General features: G+C 28.5%; 7 protein-coding genes across 7 annotated transcripts; 3 read left to right on the forward strand and 4 right to left on the reverse strand.

Moving 5' to 3' along the window:
• The first annotated feature begins 242 nt into the window (after positions 1 to 242).
• On the forward strand, positions 243 to 2,766 carry LOC128951953 (uncharacterized). The gene is made up of 2 exons (XM_054297260.1): positions 243 to 2,315; positions 2,379 to 2,766. The coding sequence occupies exons 1-2, from the start codon at positions 357 to 359 to the stop codon at positions 2,706 to 2,708; spliced, it is 2,289 nt and encodes a 762-aa protein (XP_054153235.1). The 5' UTR covers positions 243 to 356; the 3' UTR covers positions 2,709 to 2,766.
• A 376-nt stretch (positions 2,767 to 3,142) lies between these two features.
• Positions 3,143 to 11,034, reverse strand: LOC128952703 (probable serine/threonine-protein kinase DDB_G0282963). The gene is made up of 4 exons (XM_054298137.1): positions 10,914 to 11,034; positions 3,806 to 7,237; positions 3,580 to 3,739; positions 3,143 to 3,518 (listed from the first exon to the last, which is right to left on the reverse strand). Exons 2-4 carry the CDS (start codon positions 7,157 to 7,159, stop codon positions 3,157 to 3,159), a joined length of 3,876 nt encoding a protein of 1,291 aa, XP_054154112.1. The 5' UTR covers positions 7,160 to 7,237; positions 10,914 to 11,034; the 3' UTR covers positions 3,143 to 3,156.
• Positions 11,035 to 11,836: 802 nt separating this feature from the next.
• On the forward strand, positions 11,837 to 12,794 carry LOC128952705 (N-alpha-acetyltransferase 20-like). The gene is made up of 5 exons (XM_054298139.1): positions 11,837 to 12,045; positions 12,111 to 12,226; positions 12,286 to 12,415; positions 12,465 to 12,601; positions 12,665 to 12,794. The coding sequence occupies exons 1-5, from the start codon at positions 11,993 to 11,995 to the stop codon at positions 12,748 to 12,750; spliced, it is 522 nt and encodes a 173-aa protein (XP_054154114.1). The 5' UTR covers positions 11,837 to 11,992; the 3' UTR covers positions 12,751 to 12,794.
• A 1-nt stretch (position 12,795) lies between these two features.
• Positions 12,796 to 15,022, reverse strand: LOC128952704 (crooked neck-like protein 1). The gene has a single exon (XM_054298138.1). It carries the CDS (start codon positions 14,849 to 14,851, stop codon positions 12,845 to 12,847), a length of 2,007 nt encoding a protein of 668 aa, XP_054154113.1. The 5' UTR covers positions 14,852 to 15,022; the 3' UTR covers positions 12,796 to 12,844.
• Positions 15,023 to 17,101: 2,079 nt separating this feature from the next.
• On the reverse strand, positions 17,102 to 19,360 carry LOC128951990 (uncharacterized). Its single transcript, XM_054297307.1, has 3 exons — positions 18,822 to 19,360; positions 18,442 to 18,718; positions 17,102 to 18,356 (listed from the first exon to the last, which is right to left on the reverse strand). The coding sequence occupies exons 1-3, from the start codon at positions 19,137 to 19,139 to the stop codon at positions 17,158 to 17,160; spliced, it is 1,794 nt and encodes a 597-aa protein (XP_054153282.1). The 5' UTR covers positions 19,140 to 19,360; the 3' UTR covers positions 17,102 to 17,157.
• Positions 19,361 to 19,730: 370 nt separating this feature from the next.
• Positions 19,731 to 20,713, reverse strand: LOC128966232 (AP-2 complex subunit sigma). The gene is made up of 4 exons (XM_054313071.1): positions 20,539 to 20,713; positions 20,292 to 20,441; positions 20,016 to 20,189; positions 19,731 to 19,952 (listed from the first exon to the last, which is right to left on the reverse strand). The coding sequence occupies exons 1-4, from the start codon at positions 20,539 to 20,541 to the stop codon at positions 19,851 to 19,853; spliced, it is 429 nt and encodes a 142-aa protein (XP_054169046.1). The 5' UTR covers positions 20,542 to 20,713; the 3' UTR covers positions 19,731 to 19,850.
• A 158-nt stretch (positions 20,714 to 20,871) lies between these two features.
• LOC128966229 (39S ribosomal protein S18a, mitochondrial-like) lies at positions 20,872 to 21,636 on the forward strand. The gene is made up of 3 exons (XM_054313068.1): positions 20,872 to 20,999; positions 21,081 to 21,229; positions 21,296 to 21,636. The coding sequence occupies exons 1-3, from the start codon at positions 20,885 to 20,887 to the stop codon at positions 21,572 to 21,574; spliced, it is 543 nt and encodes a 180-aa protein (XP_054169043.1). The 5' UTR covers positions 20,872 to 20,884; the 3' UTR covers positions 21,575 to 21,636.
• The last annotated feature ends 133 nt before the right edge of the window (positions 21,637 to 21,769 follow it).

The following is a 21,769-nucleotide window of genomic DNA, read 5'->3' on the forward strand; positions in this document are numbered from 1 at the left end:
TTTCACAGGAATTTGTTATTACAGATTGTTATAAATTGGTATAAATTATAGTAAATAATAAAATAAATTTGATTTTTATTTAATCAAAAATAATTTTAAAAAATTAAAAGAATATATTCTATATTTGGTTTATTAATACAATTATAATTATAGAATAATTATGAAAAACAATAGATTGTAATACATATCCGACTAAAGTATGAAAATTGATAAGTTGTTTGTCACACACAACACACACACACCTCTACAAAGAGCGAGTGATTTAAATTGAAAATAATTTAAAAGGCGTTTCATTTGAGTTTTGGATCAATTGATTGATTGATATGTAAATTGTGGTCACATTTGTCGTCATTATTATGGATCAAAACAATCGTTTGAATACTTTTGTCGATAAAATGCATACTTTATGTCTTCAAAGTGACAGCACTTTCTTTAATGACATTTTAAGTCTTAACGGTTCCAACGATTTTCAGTGCATTAGTGATCAAAGCGTGAATTCAAGACATGGATCACAATCTAGTGATGATATCAGTGATGGAAATAAAGATATTAAGAGTCGAGAAGAAATTAGAAGAGACTTTTGTATAAATGAAACTTCTTTAGGACTTATTGGTGACCAACAAATGACTGAAGAACTCAATGTCAGCTCAAATTTATTATCCGATGATTTACGCGAATTATCTACAAATATAACTCCGAGTCTTGACTTAAGACAAGATTTAAGTAAAAGACAAGATTTGTTTGGAATAGAAAATCACAAGAATTTGTTTAACGACGAAATTATCACAAATAAGACAAAAATTAGTTTTAATAATACGTTGGGTTTGTCTCCAGTCAGAAGAGAGTTCATTAGAGAAGATAATTCAAAGAGTTGTTCAGCGAAGTCATTGAATTTTTCGGACGAAAGTAAGGCATTGTTTTCAGACATTAAAGCGAATGATCCAATTGATGATAACTTCGATGGCTTTCAAGTCAATAGTTTTATATCAAATCCGTTAACAAACGCATTGAATACTGAACTCTGTGACCAAAGTTTTTATTCAATCAGTAAATGTTCAGATCTTGAGCTCAAATGTAATGATAAGACAAATAGTGGTATGAATATCGCATTGTTGTCACCAAAAGATGAAGTTAAAGACAAATCTATTTCAGCATATTTTATGCAACATTCAGAACCTCTTTCATCAATTGAAACGTTTGGTCAGTCGTTTAATATGAAAAGGATTACTCAAAACAATTTGCAAAAAGAAATGTCGAGTATTAATGAGTCGTTTGTTTCAATTAATGATGAAATGACTTCTTCAGAAACGACTATAGAAAGTGTACAGAAAATTATTGACCGAAAGTCCAGAAAACGTAAATCCAATTCAAGCATTGTTTCCATTCCTGTTATAAATCAATCATTTGCTCCGAGCGTTAACTCAACAATTAATTTATACGATAATACTTTGAAAAGCCCTCCAATGCCTAACAAGACATCTGGATTGGGAACGTTATCTACAGTAACGGCACAAACCTATTCAATACCACATCCAGATAACAGTCAATCACTGGTACTTTCTAATAATAATACACTAAGTCTTAATCAATTATTGGTTATATCACCCAATGTATTGTCTTTAACTGTCGGATGTTTTGTTGACTTTAAACTTAATTATTTAAAAGTGAAGAATTTGTCGATTACGTCATTCAAAGCTGAAGTTAAAATTAATGCAAATGTTGACACTTTGAATGCTTTAGATATAAAATTTCCTAAAAACATGATTAATATTCCGGCATTCTTCGAGGGTCTTCTTAATGAAGATATAGTAATAACACCATTAAAATGTGGATCATTTAAATTAATCTTTCAGTTTTATCCGTCAATTGATAACATAAATCTACCGATAAATCCATTATCAGTGATATGTCACATAAGATCAGAGGAATTGGTTATTAAGAGACCGTATTTTTCGTCGCATTGCCAAAAGCTTCACTACAATCTCTTTGAAGATACTCTAATAAAACAGACAATTGATTTGTGTATTTCCAATAAGTCTATATCGGATGTAATATCACTTAAACTTTTATTACATCCCAACAAAGATTTTATGTTTGAGCCCCTCTACCGATACCCTCAAAGTACTATTATTACATATCGATGTATAGATCCGTTTACAATGCTTTTGGCCACTAAATCTTTATATGAAATACATGTTCCCATTATTATTGAGTCTAATACTATTAACACCAAATCGTGTCTAACAGTGGCCACTAATTCATCTTCGAGTCATGTTTTGGCTATTTTTCAATTGAGTGCTACTTTTTGGCCAAAGGTTTGACTTTATATGAATTATTGTTTGATATTTACAATAAAAATGTTTATTATTTGCTTTCAGAAACCAATGACTCAACATATACTTCAGTGCTCACAAACAAGTGTTTGTCTCACACGAAACCAATGGAAAACAATTGATTTTCGTAACAAATCAGACAAATGTTTGATTCGTTTAACATTTGAATGCATTTATAACAACAATGTTATTGAAGATATTGTTAAGTTCACGTCATCTCAACTAATGATTGCACCGAAAGAAAAGGTGTCGATTGGGTTAATGGCAGATAATATGGCTTTTGTTCATAAAGAAAATCAATTAAATATTTTAGTCAAATATGACTCCGGTTTTCCAAAACCATTATCTGTTGTCATTCCTATACAAATCATTTAAAGTTTTTAATACATAATTACCAATAAGTTTTTAAATCATTTTATTTTATTTTTTATATACTGAATAATTATATTTTCTATAAAACAGAGTTTTCTATGTAAAAACAAATCAAAGACAATAAAACAATTACTGTAATAATATTGTGTAAAATTGATAACTAATTTATATTATAAATTCAGTATATACTGTATATATATATATATTTATTTATTTAACAAAACTTATATTAAGACTAAAATTATCAAATAAATGAATCTACTCTACAATTTATTTTAAAGAAATTAAGTGTATAATAATCTATATTTAATACTACAGTATATTAATATTTTAATTAAATATTTTAAATATATTATATTTATATTCTGTATATATATTAATGCGTGTATATATATATATATATATATTTATTTATATTAAAATGTATATAAATCTAAATTAAATTCAGTAATTAAATAGGATTTTTAAGGATTCGTTTTTGTCGGTAATCATAGACTTTTCGACAGCAAAACACTAATTCTTGAAAAACACGGTTCGGAGGCAAGCGATCCATTCGTGGATAGGAGTCATCCATTGAAGGAACAGTAGAAGAGGTAAGACATGTGGAAAGTGACGACTGTTTCAAAAATTTTAATCGTTTATATCGACAAAATTCATTGTATGTTAAAACGTAACACTTGTCATCAATACAGGCGACACTATTGACATCCCTGTGCTTCGATGCAAATATTTCGGACACCGGCTGATTGCAGTAATATTCGAGATCCGTGTGCTCCGGACGATAGTACCACAACAAACTCATCATCATTTCACCTAAAAATATGTTTATTAATCAATCATTATGTTGTAAACACTTTTACTAATTAATTATTACCGTCTGGTGTTTCCCAAAGAGCAGCAATTTTGGCTACAAATGGCAAATCCGTCTTTCGTGGACCACTTCGAAGTAAAACACAGTCACGGACTTTGATAATATCGCCCTCATTGTGACGAATAGCTGGAAAACACTTTCGAAGATATGACTGCTCTTCGTTCTGTTTGGACATAAATTAGACATTAAATTTATTATAGATATACAGCAAATAAATCATAATATATACGTTTAAATAAACATATTTATCGATAGGCTTTCCCTCCCACGACCAGCCATGACTGTATCGCTTCCTTATTGGTCTCTTCAAAGGCATCAATCGATTTGATGGGGAAGGCATTGATAACTTTGAGGGCACTGATGGTATAGACACTGATGGCAATGAAGTATTTATTTGAACGCATATTGTTTTGAAGTTTTTTTGCTGTCCATCTAATTGGTTATTATTATTAATTGAGACATTCGTTGACTTTACACTTGTAATAATAGACACTTGTTCTTCAGGTTCAGACAATAATGTCTGTGTGTTATTGTCGCGAACAGACACTTGATTGTTGTTATTATTATTATTATTATTACTATTGGGATCGGAATTATGCTTTAAAAGCATAGAAGACTTCTTTCGTTTGTCAGTTTTATGGTCCAACTTATTGGTCCTTTTATTAGAACAAGTCTGAGCTCCAGAAGAAGCCATTGATGTAGTTGTAATGCTTTGTGACGATCGTAATGAAGTGTTGGTTGAATCACACGTTTGCTTTTGAATGCAAGAGTTTTCCAATTTGTCACTACTTTGAGGCGAACACTGAATTCCAGTACTTTTAGATAATTGTCGAAAGTTATCATCAGTTAATGTCTGTGTTGCTGAAGGAGTTGATGTGTCCTTCATATTGATATTCAAATAATTCATATCATTTGCCATATTTGAGGTGTCATTTGTTGACAATTGACTGTTATTAGTAAACGTTGGATGAGTGTAATGAACGCCTGGATTCAAGAAAGTAAAAGTAGTGGCATTTTGTGGTAACGAACCACTCAGTTGAGGCATTGCTTGAAAAAAGACAGCACCAGAAGGTCTTAGCGGAGTTGGTATCGGATGGAAGTATTGACCGCTCGAATGGAATGCTTGGGTTAACTCATTCTGGAATGTCTGACTATTTTGACCCGAAAGAGTAGAGTTTGCGAATTGAGGACTTGTATGCAAGTGATTCATCTGAGATACCGGTGGGTGAAATGGTATCGGTTTATGGATAAGACATGGGTCTTGAAAGGGCTGTAATAAAGGACCAGCCGGTTGATAGAGACCACCGTTAAAATAGTTGAAAGCTGCTAATTGTTGTGGGTGTGGATGACTGTGCGTAGCGAAGTGAGGCACCGAAAAGGCACTGCCATAATGTGCTGCAAACGGTTCCGATAAGTTTATTATTGGCATCGGGTTTATGTTAGCAGATGGAGATGTCATTGTTTGATATTGATTGTTATGCACTTGTAATAGGGGAGTAGTGGTCGCAAAATTAAAATAAGTTGGAGGACCTAAACTAGGAGTTGACAACAAAGATGGAACAAATGTTTGTGCCGTCGGCGCACCGTTTATCGGAACACTCATTCGGGTCGCAGTACCAGTTGTGGTCATTTGTGGTGCTGTTATTGTCTTGACATTGGTTATCGATGGACCATTGGTTGTATTAAATGTGGTTTGCATTTCAATTGTTGATTTTGTCTGAACCTGATATTTGTGGACAACTGATGAGTCTCTTTCAAGTATAGATTCAATTTGATGACCAGATTTCTTGTCTTTACTTCCCTGAGATGTGTTGATTTGAGTTACTTTTGTCACCTGAACTTTAGTCGCTTGAAACTCAGTTCCCGAAACAACATTTTGATCGGTTATACCAATTGTTTGTGATTTGTTTAATCTTTTTTGTTGTGCTCTCTGTTCTTGTCTCTCAAGTTTTGCAATACCTAAAAGTCTGTCTTTGATTTTGTTGCTTACTTTCAATTGTTTCATTGTTTCAATCGTCTCATGTTTTTGAGACTTAAGAATCACACTATTTTGTTGTGACACATGATTAACATGAAGACCATTGATGCCATTGACACCCGGATTGATCTCAAATCGGGAGACAGTTTGACTAATTGTCTGGTGAATCATCTCAACTGAACCATTGCTATGATTTGATTCAATTGATTTGCCTCTTCTATACCTTTCGGGTGAATAACTAGCAGTCATTATTGCCGAAGCATTAAGACTGGCCATCCGTTTACACGATCGGGTATCGATTATTTCAATACTGTCATCAATAGCCTTACGTTTTTTGATGGCCACCTGTTTTCTTGAGTTGTCGACCGGCACTATAGCTCTGCAAGTATTCTCTCGTTTCTTATGTTTATTAGTTTTATTTTTCTCATCTTTGAATAAATCCTTTTTTATTGATACAATTGATGGTAAATATTTAGAATCGTTTGAATCATTTCTTTCCGATTCATTTTCGCATAAAAGCCTCACTTTTGCGATAGCGTTAAGACTCGCCAATCGCTGACTTCTTCCAACAAATTCAGTATTTTTAACAACTTTTTCATCACTTTTTGAAATCTTCTTATTATTTATTTTGTTAATCGATTTGTTATTTTTCTTATATTTGTTATTATTTTTACATTTTTCTTTCTTCATTTTTTTATCTTTTTGTTTGTCTTTTAATTTAGTTTTGTTGTCTAATATTTTTGTTGTTTTATTTCCAATTTGATTTGATTTTATTTTATTTTTCATTTCTTTATTTTTTGGTGACTTTTTTGGCAATTTTTCTTTTTGTTGTTTCGTTGTTTTGTTTTCACTTTTAATGTTGTTTTTTAATTGGTTTTGTCTTAAACTACTTTTTAGTTGTTTTTCACGAGTTTTGTTGTTAACACTTACACTATTTGTATGATTAGTTTGACTACTATTACAATGATTTTTATTATTTGATGAATTGATGCAATTAAATGATGCCAATAATTTTGAACACAAATTAGGTCTGTGATTAACTTTCGGTGATTTCTTGATGTGATGTCTGTCGTTGTCTTTATTTGTCACAATTGGTTGTGAAGTTTGCTTTAATTTATTAATAGTTTTATTAGTCTTATTGTTATTGTTGTTATACTTAATATCTTTAACAATAAGCTCATGTATTTCACTATTTATTTTACAATTATTTCTTAACTCTCGTTTGACCACATCTTTCAATTGATGGCACTTCTTGTTTGTCTTAGTTTTTACTTTTTTCACAATTTCTTTGATATTCTTCTTGATATTCGATGGTTTGTTTGATTTATTATTATTATTATTACTTTTTTGGACTTTTTTGTCACTTTCAGAAAAATGCAAACCTTTACTCTTTGGCAAAACTTTGTTTTTAATTGACTTTTTAAACGACTCTTTTGAATCACCTTTTGTACCGATTTTTGTTAGTTTTGTAGATTTTGTTGCAGAAGATGATGTCCCACTTCTTGAAGTTCTTCCACTTTTAATAATAGGTTTTTTAGTCTTCTTTTTTCTCTTTTTTTTCTTAAGGTTCACTTCATTGACTTTCTTAAGACTTTTTGCGATCATTTTGATGATATGCTGTACCGACACTTGTGGTACACTTCTGGTCCGATCACAGGCACTACTAAATAGCCTACAATTACACTGTAATATAATAAAGCCATAAAATACATGTCGAAAGTGTTATAACTCACAAAAAATAATTAAACAATCAAATCAATGCAATTAATTGCTTAAATTAATATTGCAAACACAGTATATAGCAAAATAATTACAGGAAATAATCAATATATAAATTTAGTTGAAAATCAATGCTTAAAATTATGAGTATTTATTGCCGAGTGATTGCGTTGCACTCAAACTACAGGCGCTCTGCTTTTGGGCCGTCCTTTTGAGGACCAGTTGAAGATCAACTCAACAAACTTTTTAATAGTCAATACAGTCTATCCCTACTTATAGGTATCAACGCTACTCTTATATTTGCTATTATTAACAATTAAATACTAAACTAATAGATAAAATACTATAAACACATTTAATATTTACAATTTATAACAATCTAACTTAATATAAAATATATAGTTTTTAAATATAAAATAAATATTTTTTTAAATAGTTTAGATTTTATAGCTATGGGATTTTTCTGTGTTATTTTATGTGATCACATTTCATAAATATAGTTTTATAATAAAATATTGCGATAATTTTAAATTATGAAAATAGTTTATTAACAAATAATAATTTTATGTGCCTTTTTATTTATTTTAATATAAAATAAGTAAATATTGTATAAAAAATCTAAAGTAATCTGTATTTACAGGTAGTGTTGGTTAACCTACAAAACATGTGAACACATGATATACAATAAAAGCCAGTTTTGCTGGTCTTATGCAACGTTGCGTTGATATACACCGTCTGTATGTCTATCAGTTCAAAGACCTTAACGCTAATTGTTTTGCAGTCAATTGAGACGACATTCACATAAAATTTATTTTAATTGTAATTATATTCATAATACAAATGCCAACAAATATCCACAAAAAAACACTTTTTTTAGACTATTAAACACTAATTTACTTCATTTTCAACAACAGTTAACTTTACTTAACGGTTAATAAGTGGCATAAAATATTTAATTAATTAAACCAATTAGTTTATGCATTTCAATTTATTGTGTTATCTATCAATGTATCACATAAATCATTTTGTTAAGTATTTAACACATTTACTAATTTTAAGACAAATTTCGTTTTATATGATAAAATTTTAAAATATAGATTTTTTAAGTAATACTAAAAATAATTATTATAAATACTATTTAACTACTTTATTCAATTTCAATTATTAATAATGATTATACATTGAATGCAAAATTCATTTTTTCAAAAAATATAAATATTTAATAAATTATAGGTTTAGTATATTTTAAATTTATTACAAAGACAGATGTATTTTTTTTGCAGACATTAAAATCATTTACATCTATAATGTATAATACAGTATAATAATTACAAAAAATATTACTTAACGGTTATCACTAACTTGTAAGTCAGCAATTGATTGCTGAACTAAAACCTATACTACAAATTAATTTTTATATTTTATTTTTAAAATTTCACAGTTTCTCATATAACAAACATTATTTCATGTAAATTTTCATCAAAAATAATTATAAAATGAGTTAAAATAAGATTACAAAATATTAGTTATAGGAATACAATACTCTATAGATATGATTATTAATTTAGAAATACTATCTTTCAATTTATATGATAAAAAATATTAACACATTTTATTAGGTAATTAAAGGATACCATTCAAGTATTATATAAAAGATTGTTAATTACTTATATTATAAATACATTGATTATCTTTATCACATTCACAACATTTTACCGGCAATTGTTTTAATCGCTTACTAACATAGTATTAATATATATCAGGGTTAAGCGCTAGGAGTGGTAGAGGGTATGGCCGACTTACCCCAGAGACTTACCAAGATTATGGAGATTTTACCCCCTTGTCGCTTAAAAACGATTAGAAATTTTTCAATAAGCGCCGAAATTTTAAAAATTTTAATTAATATTTGTTTACTATGTGTATATATGTTTTTCTAACTTATTTACATCAAATTATTATATAAAATAGTTAAAATTTAGTTAATTTAGTTTTTTAAATTTTAATTAATCTAAATATAACATTATTTTAATAAAAATTTGTTAATTATTGATAAAATATTATACTATTAATATTCATGTTTTTAGATTAAAAAACTAAAAATTTTAAAAATTTAATGTTAATTAATTTTTTAAAATAAAGAATTTAACTAATTTTTAGAAAATTTGCCGAAAATAAGGGAATTAATTGGGAATATTTCCTATTTTCTCGGAATTTTCCTCCCTTTTACATGGGAATTTTCTCATGATCCCCTTTGATTTTAAAATTTTGAAAATTGCCGTTTAAAAATGCAAAGTTGACACCCCACCCAGTACCCCTAAGTTTTTTCAAAATTTTTTGTGTTGACCCCCAGTACCCACTAGACCAACAAATCTTGCTTAACCCTATATATATATATGTGTTAGTAGTTAAAAAAATGTGATTATTTTTATTTTTTTATACTAAGATCAGTAAAATGTTTTTTTTGTTAATTTTATTTCTGCATTCATCGGATTTTTTCATAAAACGTCTAAAATTGAAATATACTTCATATTTATCCTTATATTAATTTTCAGATCAATTATCTATTAAATAATTGTCGAAATGTTAGTTTTATTAATTATATAATGTAAATATTAAATACATTTACAATCTATTAATTCCTAACTCTATTCTTATTATTACATTTTAATTACATTTTATTATTATATAATGTTTATAAATTTAAAATATATAAATATAATAATAAATATTTTATTTAATAAAAGTGGTTAAAAATCTTATTAAATTTGATTTTGCAAAATAACTTATAACATAACCCATACAACTAAATCTATTAATTGATTAACTTATTAATATACTAATAATAATCGTGAAAAACGTAAAATAATTAATATTAACTTAATAATAAAATAAATACATTAAATATCACAAATTAATAGTTTTACTTATTATTTTAATGAAATTGTTAATCACATCACATATCGTTATTTAAAATAAATTTAAATCAAGTATTACTAAAAATTAAATAAAATTAATAGAAAATTTTAATATAATTAATTTAAACATTTTTTTTAAAATTTGGTTTTTAAAATGTTTTAAAACAAAATAACTAACAATTAATTTCTTTGAATTTGATTAATTATATACTGTATTGTATAATGTATTCAATATATGCTAACAATTATATTCTAGTAATTAATAATCACATGATATGAGTGATTGAAATGACAATCAATTCAAATGTCATTTCATAGCGTAATATAATATATATTTTCTTCAAATTTGACATTAAGTTTACTAATAGATAAACTTTTCAAACGCTAATAATATATAAATTTATTTATTCAGCTTTAGGTTAGGCCTACCTGTGCTCCTGTGGTCTACTGGAGTGTCAAATCTGTCAGATCTTGCAAATCAATGACTTATATATTTGTATGAATGGATAGTAAGAGTAGTATTGTATGGATAGGGAGGAGATTGAGAGTGCAAGCATACAGACATACAGTAAGGTATTCAATATTGTGGCCAAATATGTATATATCTTAGAGATAATGCATTTGTTGGTCACTAAACCTCATGTGTAGTCATCAGTGGCCACACGTGACGATACAATACAAGTCAATGCATTGAATGTTTCATAAATAATGCAATCAATTCTTACCTTTAATATTAAGCATTCAATCAAACAGTCAGTCAATAGTGTTATACACTTTGCTTAACATTAACACCAATTCAATCAACTGATGATCGACTCAATTGACGACACACTCAATGCACTCACAAAACACAAACACATATACAATATAATACATAATACACAGCATTGGTATGACTGGTGGCGACACCAACAACACATGTCTTCAGTTATCACTACTATCTCTTTGTTTGTCAAATTAAACCACAACTTATCACTTAATGGTAACTTTGTTTTGTTAAATAAGTAAATTAATTGTCATATAAGCACTTAATTACTGTATAATTAGTTATTGTATTAACAAATTATGTTGACTTCACCTAAAGGGGCGACACTTGTGCTATGGCTTACAGTAACACAGCTTTAAATATGTACAGTAAAGTACAGTACAGGTATTGTACAGTACTATAAACTTTATGCATAATAAACTAATTATCATTAAAAATAATGTGTAGAAATTATTTGCTTTAATATATATGCAGTTATTTGATAAATATTTGCAATTATAATGAAATTAACTGAAATTAAATGTTAATTTTAAAAATCAAATAAAAATTGCTTAAAACTTGTCAAACAAATTACAAATTCGAATATTTGGTACTTTTAGTGAACTAAAAGTTACTGTATTTTGTATTGATGTGAATAGTTTGCGCGGGGATTATAGCCATATGTTTGTATGATTTAAATGTGTTGAGTAAGTGATAGTAAATATAGTAATAATTGAGTGTTTTTATGCAGAAACCACATATAAATTCATGACTCTTATCCAAAATAGTACTAATCCTTAAACTATAAAACTTTCTTAATTTGTATACCAAATGTGGGACTTTTAGAAATGAGTTTAAATATTTATATGTCATTTCTACTTAAAATTACTAAATTATAATTTATAAATACTGTTAGCATTTAATAGCATTGATATTAATATTGCATTTCATATACTGTATAATGCAGTGTATATGATATACAACTAATCAAAACAAATAACATTTGTTTATCATTTGTGTGTCCATTGATGTGATGACCATTGAGTGACCACCAAAACGATGGCCACAATGCGTGCCTTTCGTTGCGATGATTTGTTTCGCTTCAATAATGTGTTGGTTTTGATTTGAATGGTTGACACAAATTGTCATTTAATAGTAATTGTCTTTGAATTGACAGAAATTTGGATCCGTTGACTGAGACATATGGCCTATCATTTTACGTGCAATACTTAGCGCATTGGCCCGAATGCTTCCAAGTGGTAGAGACACCAAATGGACATATCATGGGATACAGTATGTATGACAACATGTGCTCATCTTAATTGTCTCATTATAATATACTTATGGCACAGTTATGGGCAAAATTGAAGGACAGGGCGACCAATGGCACGGACACGTGACCGCATTAAGTGTGGCCCCGCAGTACCGTAGGCTCAACTTAGCGGCCAAATTAATGAACGCTTTGGAAGTTATATCCGAAAAGTAATATCTTATATGATTTGTAATTGTTTTCTAACTATTTTTATGATAGAAAACAAGCATTTTTTGTGGACCTCTTCGTTAGGGTATCTAATAAAGTAGCGGTTGATATGTATAAAAGACTCGGTTATACTGTTTATCGAAGAGTTTTAGAATATTATTCAGGAGATCCCGATGAAGACGCTTTCGGTACTTTTGTTTTGATCTCATTTCACTACTTTTGTTAATAACATTTAACTTTTTCGATGACAGATATGAGAAAAGCTTTACCACGAGATAAACACAAGAAGTCTATAATCCCTTTATCACATCCAGTCAGACCTGAAGACTTGGAATAACTCGAGTCGACATTTAAATAATAAAATATTTTATTTGATTTTAATTTGTAGACAATTATGAATGATTTCAAATGTTGTGATGATTACCAAATTATCACTCTTGTTGTTGTAATTGTTTCCATTTCTTAGCCATTTCTAAAAATTTGAGATGTGGTAGTGCTTCTTCATCAGTAGAGAAGATATAATCGTAATACTCTTCCCAACCGGCATCTGATCCGTCATCAGTCTGTATTTTTCTTCTTTTCTTAACCTTTTTAGGCATTAGTCGCGATACATGTTGTCTACTGTTATCAGTTCCATACTGTTGTTCGAACTCATTCCAGGCCTCTAATAACATAAGTCTCGATTCTTTTTCTTCGCAATTTCTGAGAGCTTTATTAGCCCTTTCAAAGACAGTTCTGGTCTGTGCGATACCACTTTCGCTGCCATCAGAAGCCTGGAACTCAAATCGTGCAAAACTGATCCATACTTTGACGTGTTGTGTCCGTTCGAGTAGCCGTTCATACAAAAGGCGCGCCTTTTCATACTCTTGCTGTTCGACTTCAAAATCTATGTATGACTTCCAAATCACTTCTGGCATATCAAGTCTCGGCTGATCTATTGCTATCTCATAAATAGCTCGGGCTCTGTCCAGTTCACCTAAAATAGTCTCTAATTCGGCAAATTTCATCCAAACGGTACAATTTTGTGGCGAAAATTCAAGAAATTTCTGATAAAGTACACGACATCTGTCAAACTCTCTTAAATGAATTTCAAGTTCGATGTATTCCCTAAAAAGTTTATCTTTAGGAGACAATCCAATAGCTGTTCCCAACAGTTTGCGAGCGGCCGTTAAGTTCTTGTGTCTGATTTCAAACTTTGCGGCCAAAATCCAAAACTTAGCAAAAGTAAACGTCTTATGCGGTAATAATTTGAGGCAAAACTGATAGACTTCGCGAGCTCTATCTATATCTTTTGCGTCTAACTCTTCAAATATGGCGTAACTGATCCATAAATATATATATCGTCTCCAAAAACGTTTCTCTTTCTTTGGCGGAATGTTAGCGATGGCGCGTTCAAAGATTTTGCGAATGGCCTCAATGTCTTCTTCGTTTTCCATGAGTCGGATGTAATCAAACCAAATATCATAATTATGTGAATTACTCTTAAGTTGTTCCTCGTATTGATACTTCCTTTTATTCATTACAATATCTTCAATGCCGGCTCTGTCTCCATATTTCTTTTCGAAGAGTGTGTACTGATGAAAGAGTTGCTGTGTCTTATCACTTGATAACTGATCCAAAGCATATTTATAGATAACTCTAACTCTATCGTATTCTCTGTGATTTTCTTCAAACTTTGCAAAAGCCATAAACAGAGTTTCATCGCAATACTCGTCGCCAAAGAACTCAATAGATTTTTCATAAACTTCTCGAGCATTGACTATAAATCCGTTCTGTTCTTCAAATTTGGCGAATTTGATCCAATTATTGACCTCTGGATGTACGGTCACAAATCTGGCGTATATATGTCTGGCCCGATCCACTTCTTTATATCTCAACTCAAAGTTAATGTAAGTCAACCAACACTGGAGTTCAGGTTCCCATTGCATCCACCTTTCAAACACTTGACGACAGGCCGAGACATTGGCCAACATTTCCTCCATATATACGTATTTATACCACAATTGATTAACTCGTGGCAGAAGTAGTATTGCTCTGTCCAATACATTTCTCGCGTGATTTACTTGTTTGGCTTTCATTTCCATTTCAGAATACTTGAGCCAAATCGTAACGTTTCTGTGGTCGACATCGAGTGCTCTCTCGAGGACCGATCGGGCCCTTTGTATTTGTTGTTGGCTTTCCTCCCATTTGGCATATTTGATCCAATTGCTGATCACCAGTCGATTCTTACGGATACTATCCTCAAATGCCTTACGTTTTCTCAATTGATAATCAGCTAATTCTTCGGGATCTGATATCTTCTGCTTAGGCGGTGGAGCGACGATCTCGAGATCTCTTTCTTTGGCTTCTCTTAATAACTGTTCCGCTGTTATCTGTATCTCTGCCGGACTCTTGTTCTTTACTTTAGTCTTCGCTGCCTTTCCTTTAAGTGACGCCATTCTTGTCAATGGTTTGTATAGATTTAAGACTCGATTAAATCAATATTCAAATTGTGGATCAATTAATGTATAAACAATGCAATCGTTGTTTTGTTGTTATATTTACCAAAATATCAATTAAATACACGTTTTATTCATAAATATCGTTGTTTTCATTACAACGACTTCTATTAATCTAAAGTTTTGTAACTTATATTAAATTATTATTTATTAACTGTTATTAACATTTATTATTTGAAATTGTTATTTAGTTTATTAAATATTGTTAAAATAGTAAAATTATATAAAATATTATTTATTTTTACTTTTTAAGTAAATTATTTTAATAAAGTTATTAATATTACATATTTTTTATATTAATAACATATAATTTACTTACAGTTGACTTATACACAAATGTACTATTAATGGGTAATTAGATTATATTTATATCATTTAATATCATATTCTTAATAAAAAAAAAATCTTTTAAATATTTATATTTTGTTTTATCCTCTAAACATAAAATTGGTTTTAAAAAAGTGTTTGACACAGTTTTTTAGCTATAACTTTAAAGTTAAACTGACATATTTTTTGCTACTACATGTGTTTCAGATTTTTTTAAAAATTTGTTATATTCGACTAAAAAAATAAATCTCAAATTTGTAATATATTAATATGCAATAAATTAAAAGTGTCTTGGTATATTTTTATGTAATTTGTTGAATTAGATTAGATTGTATTTTAGAATTAATAATTATTAAATTCAAATTATTAATTATAATATTTAGTTTTTAAGATATTTAATAAAATCATTTTTCCCGTTGTATACTAATTTTTTTGTGTATTCTAAACAATAAAATTATATAATAAAAAATGCTTTTTATAAATATATTAATAATTAAACAATTTAACTAAATGTCGTAAAATTGTATAGAAATTTACATATTATACTTACTTTTCAATAATCTAAAGATTTATAACACAATTTGTCAATTGAAAAGAAAATTAACATTTAATTATCACACAAATTGGTTAAAATCAATATTTTACTTTTATATTATAGTCATTAAATATTTATTTATACATTAATTTATACTTTATAAATCTATTATACAATTATAATATTAATAATAGTATTTTTTTTAAATACAAACAAATTAATATATTACAAAATATAAAAGTTAATACAACATACTGTTAGTAACAACAAAGATTTATTATTAACAATTGAATTATACAATTTAATAATAATAACAAAAAACATGAGGTAATTAAATAATTTTTGAATATTTAAAATTTTCATATTCACTGTACTTTACTATAAATTAAACAGTGTAAAAATTAATATATTATAATACATATCAATATAGTTTAATAAATAGTGTTGGTTGAAAAATATTCACATAATTTTCTAATATTATAAAAATTTCTAAATTAAAGTTATAATAAAATTAAAATTAAAACAAGTTTCATAGTTTTAATTGATTTATATTAATCAATTAAGTTTATAGGCCTATAAAAATTAGAAACAATTTGTTTAATCATTGAGAAAAATCTATTGCAATTATTAAACATTAAAATTTGTGAACTATAATAATTGATATAATTTCATAATTATAAATTCACTCTTAATATCAATTATTTATATTATTTATGAACATATAAAGTTCATATGTAATCAATTTATCTGATAATTTAATACCATTTAAAATTATCATATAATACATTAGTTCTAATTACTTGATATTAGAAATATACCACAACTATGTCCCCAATTGTATGTTTAACCTATGGTACAAATATATCTTATTTGTGATTTTTAATAACATATTGAGATAATTTATCTTTTTTACTATATTATAGTCATTATATTATAGTTTTAAATCAATTTTATTTTTCATACATAAAACAAAATATCTAACTTTTCTTTATGTTGTATTATATTATAAGATTAAAATTAAATAAAAAATGATTAGTCGAAATATTATAATTACTTATTGTAATTTATAATATTTAAATTTTTATATTTATAAATATTTAACTATTAAATCATTAGTAATAACTTTAGAAATAATTAAAAACATGAAAATATACTTTTCGAAACAAATAATAAGTATGTTTTTAAATGTTTAAATTAGTAAAAATAAATAAAAATTAGAATAATTATTATTGAATCAATCAATTGAATTATAAGATTCATATATGATGTTAATTATACAATAAAGTTAACATTTTGAACGATTGCCATAGATTTATATATATATATTCATTGTATGTATATATATATAAATATTTATTTTCGATGTCATTCATTATAATTGAATTTATAGATACATACCATTGACGAGATAGTCTGCGTCGTGAGCTAATGATCGACCTCTTCGGGCAATCTTTTTCTTGAATGATTTCATACGACAACCCACGAGTACGACCAGCAAAACAGTGACACACAATCCCAGTGTCAATGCAATGACTGCACTATTGGTTTCTCGACCGCTCTGTTGGCTGGAGTCGTGCATATAAGAGACGGCAACAATACTGGCGCTGTTAACATAACCCTTGTTTGAGGACATATGAGAATAACTGGGTTTCGGTTTTGTATAAATTTGCGGATTATTTGTTTCATCCTTTGCTTTATTCTGTGTTTTGAGCTGTTGTTCATATTTATGAGGGATTAAATTCTTTGTATTCTTTACATTGGAATCGCTATTCAATTTAGTGTTGGATGTTGTCATTTGGTTTCCATTTCTCTGATTTGTATCAATTTTATTTGTATGACTTCTAGAGAGATGATCGTAATAGTTGGAGTTATAACTGTTGGATGTGCTCTGAAGCCAGTCATCGGCAGAGTTCTGTGATCGGGGAATATTCATATAAGGTTGACTTCCTGGTGACAACACTTGATCGGACAAGTCATAGGATTGTTGTCTTCCTGTTGGTAACCAATAAGAGCCAGAATTATGATTTTCACGATTGCCATAATTATTCATATATTGTGGTTCCATCTGATATTGGCCACCCATGCGATTGTCTGGAGAACCTAATCCATCGTTTTGTTGGTAATATTGATTCCACGGACCTCTGTATTGTGTATTATAACCATTAGCTGCCATATCTGCTGAAGAACCAAAGTTCTGTTTTTTCGAAGTTAATGACTGATCATTTGGTTGACCAGTATTTTCTAAATCGGCTGATTTCGGATAATTATAGGCCGGCATCACTTGAGAGGCCTTATTTGAGGGAATTCGTGCATATATTGGATCTGTCATCGCATTTGTTTTTTGTGGGAGGATTTTCATATCCATTTGTTTATTATTGTTAGGATTTTGACTTAGACTCTCTGATGAACTAATTGAATGACTTGGATAAGGATTGGGAACATTGAATCGTGACTTATGACACTCCAGATCATTGGATTCATCACTTCCATCACTACATTGAGGAATACCATCGCAAACATTATATATTGCAATACATTCGCTATTATTTCTGCACTCAAACTGATAGTGCAAACAACGGGATGCTATATAATAAACAATTTAAAAGATTATATTAAATATTAAATTACAGTCAAATTTTATGATAATATACGGTAGTATTGAGTTTACTTTTATGATAAGCTGTAGAGATAGTCGTTGTCGGTATCATTGATGGCGCCTTTAGATTGTGTGTCGAAGAAGTACTACTCAATTGAGGAGCAGCTGTACTCTGAGGTCTTAATTTTGTTAACTCTTTTTCGTGTTTGACTTGTGATTGCCATTCAGTCAAATCATAGGGATGTCTATTGACTTGAAGTATAGAACTCGTATAGAAGTTATGTGCAGTAAATTTACAACGAAAGTCATCAGTTGATCCACAATCAAACAGATAACAACTACCGCTTCTCTTATATATTCAATTTATAAATATAACAAAAACAATGATTTTATTTTTTTTAAAAAAGTCATTCAATTTACGCTAAATTTTAAAAAATGTGACAAAAATATACCTTTTGTTCATAAACTGCAAGATTGCAAGGACTGGTCTCAAGACACCAATAGAGACAATCTTCATTAGAAGGCAATTCAGTTTCGTTCAAATAGACAGCTCCCAGTGCTTTAGAATCATGGGTTCTTATAATGGTATTGGCATTGATGTGGAAGCGGTCAACAATATTATCGTGTATTGATCTCTGTTGTTGTGGACTATTAATTTTGGGATCTGTTAGTTGATATCGTTTTTCTATTAAATGCAAACTATAGCCACTGGACATATAAATCAATAACAAAATAATTGCATTTAAATAAAACTTAATTAAACAATTCATTTCTTATTTTTAATAATTAATAACATATATATCAAATGTTTATATAATTTAAGACATATTGTATGCGTTGTATGTTATGAACTCATCATTTAGTGGTTGTGATGGTTGTGATGGTTGTGTCGGTGCTCTCACTTCACATAACACTCCAACCGATCAATTCGTTACAATTTATCGATTTTTATACCACTTATATCATATTGTAGTTTCTCTCTCTCTCTCTCTCTCTCTCTCTCTCTCTCTCTCTCTGCATATATCTATCTATATATATATCTCACATACACACAGATATACTGTAATATAGATCTATAAATAATTTCAGTTTATATAGTAGTGTATAATATATCCAAATGAAAATTCAATTCCTATAACAAGTTATCAACAAAATATCGTCTTTAAAAACTATACAATTATGTCATATTACTGTATTCACATAATATATTAAATTTGAATTATACTGTATTTTATTATACATTCATTTTTTACAGACTAACAATTTGATAAAAACAAAAACACAAAATGTAAAATAAAATTTAATTTATTAGGAAATTTTAATAATAATATTTAATTTAACAAATTAGATAAACAGTAGCTATAAATAGATCAATATACTGTATATATACAATATATATACCGAATATCAAAATAAAATATTGAGACAAAAATTATAAATATAATGAAAACTATATAATAATAAAAAACAATTTGAATGAACTATTCGAGTGAATTATAAACCAATAATTGTTTCAACACTTTAGTCTGACTCGTCTCTCGTATTTCTCCGGCTAAGAACATCTCATCGACGACACTGTATACCTGTCCACACATATGACAACAAATCAGTAATTTTTATTAATAATAAAACCAAATAATAATTACTTTATAAAAGTTAAAGACGAGATCCAATTCACAGACATTATGGAAATATTCATTAAGAACTTCGACAAAGTTGTGAATGGCTTCAAGATATACCAAATTATTGTCATTGACATCAACACAAATACAGAAGTAGAGTCCAGCGTAACGACGATAAACTATTTTAAAGTTACGAAACTAATCGACAAAAAAAACATAATAAATACAAATTTCTTACAAATATCAATCAAATGGTCATATTATTGATAATATTGTATAATAAAGACAATGAAGACAAACCTCAACAAAATTAGTGTGTTTGGCGTCTCTGACTGTCACCACAGCGTGAACTTCTTCGATGAGTTTCTGTTTTTCGTCGTCATCAAAGTTCATGTACCACTTGGCCAGTCGTGTCTTACCGGCCCTGTTCTGGATCAGTATGAATCGGATCTATACATTCATACATATCATATCATATATATATTTCAACAATCAATTGGTCAGTAATTGTATTTAATATTAAAATTATTGTTAATTAATTGCTTACCATTTGTCTCAAATTAAACCAAATGATAACGATTTCAATCAAATAATCAAACAATTGTTGAATTTATAATCAATTAATAAAAGCAATCATTGATTGAATCAAAAGTTATACAAATAGTCAAAGACTGAGCCATTGATTGAGTGAACGCCTACTTAACAAACAAACTCACTGTTGATATGTTCACTAAACAATTCAATCAATTAAATGACGTAATTTATGAACAACTTAAACATATTGTCATTTCAATACATTATATTATTAATAATATTATATAAAAACATTGATTCAAATGATTAATAATTAATAATTAATTAATAAATTAAACATAAATTGTGTTTAAAAAACAATGAATTGTTTGTTGAAATCATTGACCAAAAAGTTAGCGATTGTTTCAAATGTCAATCAAATGCAATATATTTCAAGACATATAAGTCTAACGACAATCAATAGACTCAAAGAAAGTATAATTTTTGTCAATAATTTTATATATATTTGTATTTTTATTAATAAATATTATTTATATTAAATTGTCTGTCATTTAGTCAAATATACGGAAAAAGACGATACAATAACCGTAGAGGCAGTCAAAGTCAAGTCTGACCGGACGGACAAATTGGTGACCACTGATGAAAACGTCAGCTGCAAGTGTTGTCCACTTTGTCGACTCAACTTAAGACGTCTTAATTATACGGTAAACATATTGACCATCAAATGATTTGACATTTTTTTGATAATAATTTTAATGACTATTATTAAGGATATCTTGATTTTGCAACAATTTGTTGAATCTGACGGTAAAGTAATGCCGCGATCTGTGACCGGTTTATGTGAGCGTATGCATCAAAAGGTGTATAATTTGGTGAATAAAGCTCAGAGATGTCAACTTATGCCTCGACCTCTTGACTATCAGAGCTTTGGGCCGTGGGATCAGCTCAACACATACTACGAGTGGCCACCGCGTGTTCGCGACAAACCTAAGAGTATAATAGAGCCGAGATATTGGTCGGCAAATGACTATCAAGACAATCATTTGTGAATGAATTTTCATTACTTAGTAATTATAATCAATTTATAGTCAAATTCAATATATTATTGTTCGCTCTGTTTAACACATTATCATTAGTTAATAAACTTTAAAAATAAAAATCTATGAAATTTTATTTTCATTTGAAAATAATACATAATCTTTTAGTGTTAAAACATTAAGACAAGGAAATGATTGATTGATATT

Source organism: Oppia nitens, unplaced genomic scaffold, assembly GCF_028296485.1.
Source record: "Oppia nitens isolate AA-2021 unplaced genomic scaffold, nextdenovo-longstitch-racon4-pilon3 scaffold1_pilon_pilon_pilon, whole genome shotgun sequence".
Lineage (NCBI taxonomy): Eukaryota > Metazoa > Arthropoda > Arachnida > Sarcoptiformes > Oppiidae > Oppia > Oppia nitens.